Genomic DNA, 11673 nt, shown 5'->3' with positions numbered 1-11673 from the left:
TCCTCTTCCCATGCTTTTGACAGAAATCAAGCCAATTTTCTCAGGTTTCAGTGGGTTAAAGACCTACGGAATGCACTTTTGCACTCACTTTTTTGTGTTAAGGACAAGACAAAAAGGGAACAGATTTACTGGAGTTTTTTTTAGCTGCATGATTTCAAAGGGATTGAAACTCAATGGATTTCTCTCAAAGATTTTTAAGGAACACCTCATTGAAATAATAAGCTGACATGTTTATTTGTGGGAACTGGTGACAATAAGTGATATACAACAAATTAAAGAATACAGTTAATCATAAATATCATTACCCTCTATCGCTCTCACAAAAGTTGTTTCTTTCCCCCCATCATCACACACAACCTAAAAAACCTGCTTTTCTGCAAATATTGAGACCTTTAGCTCAAAATGTAATTTTCATGGTAAGTTTCCACAGTCACCACTGGGTGGCAGTAGCACATCAACTGTCATTACACAGGATGCATTGTTACGACACCCATGAAGACGCAGATATCAAAAGTTTTTGCAAGGGTTTAACAATTTGTATGAATTAAACACAAAATAAAGTCTGTGCTGCTACAATACATACATGGCAAAATCATTCATTATTCCATAAATCTTGTTTATGTGCAAAATCACAAAATACACAACAGTTCTGCAGTTGTGTGTATTTCATTTGTATAAAACCATAAATATATCAAGGTTTTTATTTAAGACATTATCTGTGCAGCCAGGAACACCATGGGGTTAATAACCACAATTTAACCTTCAGTGATACCCTGTGCTCACTTTGCATCAGATGGCACCGCCTGCAGTGTATATGTCTATTCCTCTGGCACAGCTTTCAGTCTTGTCAGACATTGTGTGGTTGCCGTGGCATTGCTAAGCTGAGAAGTGTCTGTCAACAACAGTATCTGTCAACAACAGATCCTGAACATGTGTCTTTGCACACACTTTATACCACCAACATCACTGATGTCAGCTCTTGTGCAACAGCTAGCGCTCACACTGCAAACTGATTGGTTTTGAATCATGCTGCATTAGATCTCCAGTGCTCCTTATCTTCAAGGCCGTTCTTTGCTTCCGGAGGCCTCTCTGCTTAGAAACTGCTTCAGACAGGACTTTGTATTGCTCTGACTGAATGAAGCGTGGGAAGGAGCCGTTCTCCATCAGGCTGTAGATTTTCTTTTGTGCTACAACAAAACATGATGGAGCTGGTTGCTGGAGACTCTGGCTGATGATCTCTCTTGTGTAGAAATCTAAGTTTACCTGCAAAGACATGTAAAGGAAAACAAAGCTGGAATTACTGAACATTCTGTTGAAATGTAGACCTTTTGTATGCAGCATGTAGGCCTACATATGTGCAGCCACCTGCATCATTACCACATTCAGAAAGTAACTATATAAAATGCTGGTTGCTGTGGTTGATGTACAGTACATTTTATTTATTAAATGACAGTAATTTTTCCTCTGACCTGTAGTGCTATTTTCATTCTAGTCTGTTTGGAGTGAGTTCCAGAGTGTTAGAGATATCGGCTGTAGAGATGTCTGCCTTGTCTCCAATATAATGGAACAAGATGGTACTTGGCTTGTGGTGCTAAAAGCACCCGATATTTTTTTTTTTTAAATAATTCAATTCAATTCTCAGCAGCAATGCTTCCCTCCAGAATTCATGACCTGGGTACTCAAGATAATCCACAGGCCTTGTTGTGAGCAGTTTCATGTAGGAACTATTTTCTTTCTACCGAAATATACCTGCCAGCTGTATCACCACACAGAAGGAAGCATGTATCTATTAATGGACAAGAGGTTCATGCTTGTATCCACAGATGTATAAAGAGAACTAAACACACTATTGGAGGCGAGGCTCCAGGGTCTAGCTTTTGACAGCGTGAGATGTAAACATTAATGTCGTCCTCCTCGCCTGAGCTGTAGCATTAGCTAGCTCAGTGGCGCTAGGTAAGCTAGCTGTAGATGCATGCTTTCTTCCCCACAGTTAGCAGGTGTAGTTCGGCAGAAACAAAATACTACATAAAACTGTTAACAACAGTTATTTTTTTGCGAGTGCCATCCAGTTCCATTATATTGGAGAGAAGGCAGACATTTCTACAGCCAATATCTTCAACACTCGGCACCAAAACAATCTATATCGATGAAGAAATTACAGGTATGAGTAATGTATATTTTTAGGTTTGAGTATATTTGGCAGGAAAAACACCTCTCCTCGATGGGTCACAATAAAGAGTTTGTTCTTGCCTGTTTTGGAGACTCAGCCCTGATGAACTCTTCATAAATACTTGCTGCTCTCCTTGTAAGCTCCTCTTCACTGTCAGAGGTTTTGAACTCTTGACAGGCGAGCCAGAAGTCCAGATTTTCCTCACAGAACTCTGATTTCAGAAAGTCCCGAAAAGCTATTTGTCCACCTTTTACACAAGAGAGCATAACTGCATTATAAAGAAAACAGAAACCAACCATGATATTAGTTTTGTGGCTTGAAAGCGGATGAAAATTACATTTCTGAGAAAGCAGCGTCTCAAGAGATTCTCCCAGTAGGCTTGTTTCATTTGTTTCCTGTCTGCAGACGGAGAGAAAAAAAAAAAGCTTTTTGTGATTTGGTCACATTTTAAAGAAAACATTAGACAGCACAATAATAATATGCATTATGATTAAATTAAAAGAATACCTGTTAATTTTCCTCCAAGGCAATGGACTCTGGATGAAGTTATGTATTCTGGATTTCCATGCGTTATGTCTGCAAGAAAGCATGATAGTAGGAATACTTCACTGCCCAAATGTCTATTTGTATATCACTTACTCACCCATACGTTACATTGAATTGAGGATTACAGTAAATGGGGTTTGTGTTTAACAACAACAAAATTATGTAAAAACATCCACTGACAAAATCTCACACAAATCATACAGTAAAATCTAAGTCTCATTGATCCAGTCCTATGCTCAGTACTTCCCAAACAGTCACTCCTTTCGACGGGGAACTGAACTAAAAGTGAAACTTATCAATGCTCTCTTCAAAGCAAGACTCCATCGACAAAAAACATAATTTTACCTCATTGGAGCTGCTGGTCAACCGCTGCCTAAATAAGATTGTTTGTGTTATTGTATGACTTAGTTTTATTTAAGTGTTATATTGGATTCACCGAAGTCACAAAATAACACACACACACACACACACAAAAACTGATCGAGGCAGTGGCAGATGAACAGCTCCAGTGTTAACTGAGGTAAAATTGTTGTTTTTGTTAGTGGAGTCTGAAGAGTTTTGATATAATTTTGCTGTTGTTAAATGCAGAATCTTATGACTTTGATTCATCAAGATTTTATTTTCCATTTTTGGAATTGTTCACTGTAGAGGCATGCGAGAAAAACAAGGATTTATTCACAAATTCAATGTAACACGGGGTGAGTAACTGATATAAAAATGGACATTGTGGGAGATGAGGTATTCCTTTAAGAAAGTCATACTGTCAAACAAAGAGCCTCCCTAATAGGCCTCAGTACAAATCAGACATAAACTTACCTTCTTTTTGTGTCCTCGAGGTCCAAAGATGTCTTGGAAAGCCCATTCATGGTCGAATTTGAATTACTTCCTCTGCGAACCATACTTTGAAGGGAGCTCACAGAAGGCATGATGTTACTGAATCCACAGAATTTTCATCAAATTTTAGTCAGATTTCCAACCTCACAGCATCACCTCTGGATCCTGACTGCCTATTCTCACCAGTGAGGGCCAAATCCAGAGTGGAATCCGACTGTGACTACGTTCCTCCCTGAGGTAAAAGGTTTCAGCAGTTCTTTTGTCTTGCTATCTTTAACCTCTGTTGACACACAGCCTGATTGTTACATAATTAGAAAGAGCCACATGAATACTCAAAGTGCGTCAAACCGTGCGCTCTTCCTTAATGTTTAATAATAGAACAAAACTGTGCTGTGTATCACAACCCCTGTCACATTCTCCGCAGTTAAAGGCATTAGTCTCTATGTTACTTGGCTCACCATTCATGTCTGGGCTATTCATAGACATTGGGTCAAGTGGTCACAAGTTTCTTTTAGCAGTTTAGCTTTTTCTGTGCAGTTCCTTCTTTCTTTCACAGATTCTGGATCGACTCTGTGTTTGTTCTTTATATTCTGACAATTTATAAAACTTGAGCTTTGTTTTTAGAACTCTGATAATTTCATAGTCTTACATTATAAGGCAAGGTAACTTAACATATTTCAGCAACAGGGCAATTCAAAGTGCTAAAATAAAATAAGGCAGGTATAAAATACAAGAATAAAAGTTACAGTGCGGTGTAAAAAATGACTATTTGATTTAATAAAAGGCAGTGACAAACTGATAAGTGTTCAGCCTTGTTTTGAAAGAACGTCACATTTAGCAACATTTGCTGCTAAATGTTTGTTTTCCTTGAAAACATTTTGCCATTTAAAAGTTACATGCCTCTTTCCTCATTATTACTTTGATAGAATCACTGAAATAATTGTGTTTGTGTACTTGAAACTGTGTATTGAGAGTGATATTATTTCAAGACAGCAACTGCGATAGATTGAAGTTGTTTGTGGAGTAGGCAGTAATACCTGTAATTATTGACCATTAAATTACAGCTACAGTTTGTTTTCATATACAGAATAACTATAGTCTTTTGTTTGTTCAATTATGTGGCTGAAATTCAAGAATGTTTTTATAATTGTGTCAACTGAACTACAGTAAACCTTTGAGTTAGCAACTTGATCTGATCCCTACTCATCATATTTTGCAGCTTGGGTAGAAGCTACTGTATTTATGATGCCAGGGGGAGCCTTTTGCATTTTGACGAAGAAGGGGCTGATGGTAAAGAGTCAGCAGTTAGGTTAACGCAACAAAAATAGCCTACTTGCTTTTGATTAGGAGCAGATTGTGGGTGTCGCTAAAAAAAATACAGTCTTTAAGTGGTACAAATATTATAACCATGTTGTTGTTTGTTTGTCTCAAACCCCAGTCCTGGGTCAAAGTCCTATGCTTGTATGACCTATCCACCAAAATGGAAGGACCTTATTAATGACAATGACAACAACAAAACTGAGACACACTGAGATAACTGGTAGGGTTATAAATCCATTTAATCTATTTGAATTGAGATGGAATAACACCAGAAAAACAGCAATTAGGATAAAATGCTAAGAGCAAGTGTTCATTGCACATCAATATTTAGTATTAGTTATGTGACTGTAGAGAGGACAGAAGAGGATACATACAGTAATATACACAAATGTGCAGATTGCTCAGAGCCAAATCTGTTTCTTATCCTACATATATAATTTATGTAGTTGAGTGATTTTTCAATGATTTGAATTTTTGTCTCAGAAAAAGAGAAAAAAAAAACCACATTTCTTATTTTGTATTTTTGTCACACTTACTTGACACCCAAAAAAAACATTAAAAAAAAAAAAAATCATAGATCAGTATTTACTTTTAGTATATAAAGTGACCATTTGTGTGATGTTTTTTGCAATGTTTCTTTTGTCCCTTTGTCTTAGATTTGGACATTAAACCCTGTGTAACTTTGAATTTAAAGTTAGGTTTTTGTTATATTTACGAATATGTTTTTGTTTGTTGGCTGTAATAGTGATATTTCCATTGTATGGACAAATAATAGAAAAAAACTATATCTTATACTGAGTGTTTTTCTGTATATTTAATGCCAAGACTAAAATTGGCATTAGCAAGCTAAAATGAGATTTTTCAGTTATTTCTATCAAACTTAGAAAAAGAGAGATGGCTGGTTGCTCAGCATAATGAAATGTAGATCAAAAACTCACTCAAGGATAACAGGAAACAGGATACACAGGATGGCAATAAAGGCACTCCAAAAATATTAAAATGTTGCCATGTTTTGAGTGCCTGGATTGCCTTAATGTCATTTACATCACTTTGTTTATTGTGATGGTAAAGACATATTGCAATGTAAATGACAATGCCAGTGTTATATCAGACTACTGAAAATATTGTATCAATACATTTCTCCAGGCCAAATGTGTTACATTTTCAAAGTGTCCAGACCAAAATGGACCATAATTAGCTGCTATCTTTAATAATAACTATTAAACAAAGAATATAACACAAAGACTCAACAGCTAGCAGCTGTGTGAGAATGCATGTATCACAGTGCTACTTTGAGCTAAATGCTAATGCTAAAATGCTAATACAATGCTAACTTGTTGAGGCTAGCAGGTTATTTTTGCCATCTTATATTAGTATGTTAGCATGCTTCCATCTGCTAATAAGGCAAAGCACAGCTGAGGATGATGGGAATGTCATTCATTTGGAGGGTATTTATAAACCAAAATCTTGCACATAAGCGTCTGTACCAGATTTCACAGCATTCCTTTAGAAACACGTTACATAAGGTCAATCTGCTGCGGGCACTAAAGGAAAAGTCAGTGAATTACTTAAGTCTTTAAGACAATGCTCCAGGGCAAAATGTCTGAACAAAATTTCATGTGAAAGCATTCAGTAGTTGCCAGATATTTCAGTCCATACCAACATGGTCAACCAAAAGCCTGAAGAACTCCCAACACCTACATGACCAGGGCTAAAAATGTCTCAGTCACAAGCTTAAAAAAAAGAGAAGAAAAAAGAAAAACTGCAACCGTCACTGTTAGGTAATGATAGCCAAAGTCCAATGTCAGAATCTGAAAGTGACAATTGCTTCCCGTTTTTTTCTGGCTCTTTATCCAAAAGATGTCCACTCTCACCTCACATTTGTTAGAACACATAAAACTAACTATTACTAGGCTACCATTACAATCTAAATATGTAGGCTATCAATTGTTCTCTTCACAGACATCAGTTTGTGTGTTATAGTAAGTGGAATAAATATGAACTGTTAGACAGAAGGTCAATGTGAATGCGATACACACACCTCAGAAACCAAAACACAAAACCTGTATAGACAAGATTAAACTGGAACCCACCACTGTAACAAGGACTGCATGTGAATTAGCATGTGGTTTGCAGGACCAGACTGGGCTGTGTGTTGAACAGGAAGTAACGGTGAGAGGGAAAATTGAGTTCTGGGATGTGAGAAAATAGAAATGTACTGAATTGAGTTATGTTATAACAGAGAGCAAATCAAAACATCAGTACATGACCTCAGTGTCAGGAACTATGCTGTAATGTACGATTATATATACTGAGTGGGTGCAATATTAGGCCTACTAGTACACTCACTTTTTAGTTACCACCACAGTTCCCAACATGTTTTACCAGCACCTCAGCCTCACTGCTTGTATTTCTGCTTTGAGCAAAGACAGAATTTTATTCTTTTTTAATATTTTAATTTATAAGTTATCATACTTTGTCATTTTTGCATTCTTCGGTGCATGGAAGCCCATTACTGCCACCTAAAAAAATCAACAACCTTTTTAAAAAAATTGCATTGTTTTTTTTATCAAAATTATGAAATATCTTTTAAACCTCTCAAACCAGTGTAAAATTTTGCAGAATTAACGATGGACTAGAGTAAGATTGGTCCGCATTTATTATTTTCTTTTATTGACATCTTGGTGTTGGTTGCAATGTACTGTTGTTGCCAAAATATAACCACATGCAGCGTAATCTCACCATATGCTTGTGTTGACATCTGTGTGGCGGCATCCCGGAACCTAATTAGCAGAGGCAGAATGATACCTCGAGCGTAATATGTTGACGTGAAGGTCCACTGCAAAGCGGCAATATGTGACAACTTGGGATGACAACATGTTGGTGGTAGATGCTGCCAGACCACAGCTATCATTATCTCCTCATGCCCTGCCAGACATTTGTACCAGCTCTTCATATTTAAAACCATTTGCATTTACTGCAGGTCACCTTTAAACCCTCCCTTATGATCTCTGTGTTTAGTGTTCTCTCATAATGATGACACCTTTCTGATACTGTCACACTGTCACTGGTTTAATGAGGCAAAGCATCAATCACAATTTTAGGTCTTACATAAATCAATAAAATTCTGTACGTTTTAAGAAATATCTTAATTATTAAATCTAAAAAAAAAAAGTTGTTTTTTACCACTTACAGATATCAAAATTGAAATTTGTATCCATTGAAAATCCAGCTTTCCGGGTGTTAAGACATGAGCTTTTCTAAAAAAAAATATTTGACTGAAAAACTGAGAATGAAACCACATGACTGTATTTTTGTAGCACACATGATGAACCATTAAAGCCATTGCTAAGGAAGTTTTGTAAACACATGCAGAGCAGAGAAGCAAAACAGGATATCTAGGTCTGGTTTTGTATGTGTGTTAACACCATTACTTACGTAAAACCTGTGTAGTCACACATATATAGGCCACAGGGGACGAGGAGACAACACACCTGTTACCGTTTGATATATTAATAAATCTCAGAGTGGATCTGCATCATCTTTGTTCGTCACCATCATCATTTTAAGCTTTTGTAGCCTGCATGATGCTCACAAATGATTCGGTAAATTTTGCAGCATACAAAATTATGTTGTTCGAAATAAAGAAGTTATATAACTGTAGATGTAAATATAGAGCAAAGATTTGCATCACAGGCTTTGAGCACTGAAGGCACTGTGGTAAACATTATATATTAGTTTTACATAATACAGCTCTGGCAGGTTGAAAATAGTTTTATAACCTTTGGTTTGCAATTCTGGGCAGCGTTGTGGCTCCTTGGTTTAGGCGTGGATGAATTGTTGGGTTTAACATGTTAAAATTAATGTCGTTTCAGGTGGGTTTTCCCTGTAGTCTTCTCTCACAGTCTGATGACCTGCAGACTGGGCTTACAGTCTTCCAACTGATGCATGCTGGGATAAATTTGATGGATTAAAGAGGGTTTTTGAGCTGTAAACTAAATTATATCATTGTACTGTGAGGAAACACACAGTCGTGTTGGTGTTGATATTGACATTTCTTACCACATTAAAAAAAAAAATAGCATTACATGGGTTATGCCATCCTTTTTTTTTTTTTTTAAAGCAGCCCAGAACGTTGAAAGTGCCAATGTTTTGTGCCATGCACATTCTCCATTTTAACTCGGTGGCCCTGCATGTTAAGCTATAAGGCCTACAGTGTCAGATTTGGACATTCAGGGAAGGCATGTCAATGTATGATTGGTACATGCTCTGTGTCTTTTCAAAATAAACTTCCTTTTTACAGGACAGGTAAAGACTTATTTTTAAGGTTTACTCGCCTAGGTGTGGGCAACAAAAGCATGTTGTTAGGTCTAGAAAAAGACATCATGGTTTGGCTTAAAATAAGTATGTTTGTTACTGTTCATGTAAAGTCATGTGAAATACATGTATTAGAACACTACGTTGTTATTGTAATAATTAATTTGACTTTTGGTTACACAAAGGACACAAACAGTGGCCTTGCAGGTGAAAGTCCTGAGTTTGTTTGACCCATCCGCCCTCTCCTTGTTTCTCTTAGTTATATCAGACCCTTTTCTAACCCAGTTGTCCTTTTTTTATTCTTTCAGATACATTTTGTGAAAAAGAAAAGTAGGCCCTACTGTCCCCAAGTGCTAAAAATTATTCTGTTTTAATTTTACGCTGATCTAACACTGCTGGGATTTTTTAACCTCAACCTTTTTTAACATGACTAATGTAGATTTTTATCTGACTGAAAAATTCCACATCATAACTTTTTTTTTCACCTGGCTCTGAAATAGACCGGAAACAAAGCCTCCCTTGAGTTGAACTGGTTGAGCAACATCACACAGTAATCCAGTGACCTCTTGTATACAGCCCATGTGTTTCGAAAAAGGATGACTTCTGTCTCATGACACACATATCAGCTAAATCTTTGCTTGCAGTAACTAATTGGTATGTATTTAAGATATCCTCAAAGTTTTACATTAGTAACTTAAATACGTGTCACACAGTGCGTGACAACTTGAACATCCTGTCTCAGATGTGACCTCATTTTTTCAGTTTTTAGCTTCTCAAAGTCATATGACTAATCTATCATAGGATCATCATGTTACTAATAAGGAAATGATGACTAGTCAGGCAGTGGTCCATCCACGTCAGTTTAATACCTCAGCTGCTTCTGAGTGAAAAAAACAGCTAAAGACGTGTGAAAAAATAAAAATGATGCTCTTATCCTGCTGAAAGCCTTTTTGGTAAAAACACAAAATTACTGTCTTTATTTGGACAATTTGAAGTCTATTACTCCCTAAAAGCACAAAAGAGTTTCATTGTCGTTATTTGTATGTTCACCTGCCTCAGTATGTGTGCTCGCATGAACACGAGGATGCACTAGTGAGATTAAAAGAGGATGTGGTAGAGCAGTTGGGTCTCAACACTTCTCCCAAATGTCTGTAACCTTTAACAGCGTGATACTTAATGGCTTCCCACTTATAAACTTCCCTTTTGCTGCTTTTTTGCAACATAAATGCACTTTCAGTTCTAAAACTTTTTTTTTCTACTAAGTACAATTGACGCTTGATTGCTTACTGAGAGACTGAAAGGTTAAACAAAAGCTCAATGAATTGAAGAATGTGCTTGAAACACATTCAAAAGCATCGAAGGCCAATGACGCATCTGATGTAAGATGCTGCGTAGGTATGCGACAGCTTTTCTCGCTGCGGTCCAAGCTGTTAACCCTTCAAACCTCACTGATCAGCATTACAACCTTATGCTATTCTGCCAAACACAAACCCACAGAGCTATGAATTAGACTGTAGTGGAAATTCCCAAAGATACCAAATCTGCAAGGCTGAATTTTGGGGAAATGTGCAAGAAATAAATTACAAGACATGTTAAATGATTTTAAATTTGGCTCAATGGTGTTTCACTCATGATAAACAACTAATATTGTATTATTGATAAGGAGCACAGACAAGATGATAAAATACAAAGTACATTTGACAATGTCAGATAATGTGACATAAGATTTTTTTTTCTCCAAATTTAAGGCTGTTTAAGCAGAAGAAAGTTTAAAAAAAAAAAAAAAGAGTTAATGCAGGAGTCTTTGGTGTTTTACACACTAACATCCCTTTGGTTCAAAGACAGACGGAGCAGGGACCCCCTACTACATATATTAACCTATATAAAATTGAGTTGCACTTGAAATAATTCTCTTATATTTTCATGTCCTCTCTTGTTTGCAGTGGCCTGTGGCTTTTGTATCAGCAGCAGCTGAAGCATGGTTAGGTGCATAGCCTCACTCTCTGAACTTTCACTGGCGGTTTCTGAGGTGGACAGTACATCAGGGTCTCTTGCCCGAAATTACAAAATGATCTATTGTGGCTCACAAGAATGTCTGCACACTTGGAATGATAATAAAGCGAATTAGCCATTTTGTTTCAGTATTATGTAAATAATAGCTAATTAGTTCACCTCGCCATTATGAAAGAGTGTTAGCCACCCCATGTTTAACACTTACGTGTTGAATGATTTGACATTTTCCATTTCCCAAAATGTCAAAAAATTCCTTTAAGTAAAGTATGGTGAAAATAAAATTATATTAAACAGCCTACTTCTGGTACACTGTGCTGCTGTACACATTTCTGAACTCATAAAAACCACAAGGCAGTAAATGAGTGAGTATATGAATGAACGAAAAATGAATGAATGGATGAATTCGTAACTAAGTTGCTTCATGGATTCTTATGGTGATGTACGTATCTTAAGCTTTGTGGGAACCTGACCTC

At 36.7% G+C, this 11673-nt stretch overlaps 1 protein-coding gene across 1 annotated transcript; it reads right to left on the bottom strand.

Moving 5' to 3' along the window:
* Positions 1-209: 209 nt before the first annotated feature.
* LOC121951821 (regulator of G protein signaling 21-like) lies at positions 210-4171 on the bottom strand. Its single transcript, XM_042498304.2, has 5 exons — positions 3533-4171; positions 2678-2746; positions 2508-2569; positions 2251-2417; positions 210-1263 (listed from the first exon to the last, which is right to left on the bottom strand). The coding sequence occupies exons 1-5, from the start codon at positions 3640-3642 to the stop codon at positions 991-993; spliced, it is 681 nt and encodes a 226-aa protein (XP_042354238.1). The 5' UTR covers positions 3643-4171; the 3' UTR covers positions 210-990.
* Positions 4172-11673: the final 7502 nt, after the last annotated feature.

This window comes from Plectropomus leopardus, chromosome 12, assembly GCF_026936395.1.
Source record: "Plectropomus leopardus strain MGB_pleo_1.0 chromosome 12, ASM2693639v1, whole genome shotgun sequence".
Classification (NCBI taxonomy): domain Eukaryota; kingdom Metazoa; phylum Chordata; class Actinopteri; order Perciformes; family Serranidae; genus Plectropomus; species Plectropomus leopardus.
The sequence above is the reverse complement of the archived record's forward strand: the minus strand, read 5'-3'. Positions and strand labels throughout refer to the sequence as shown.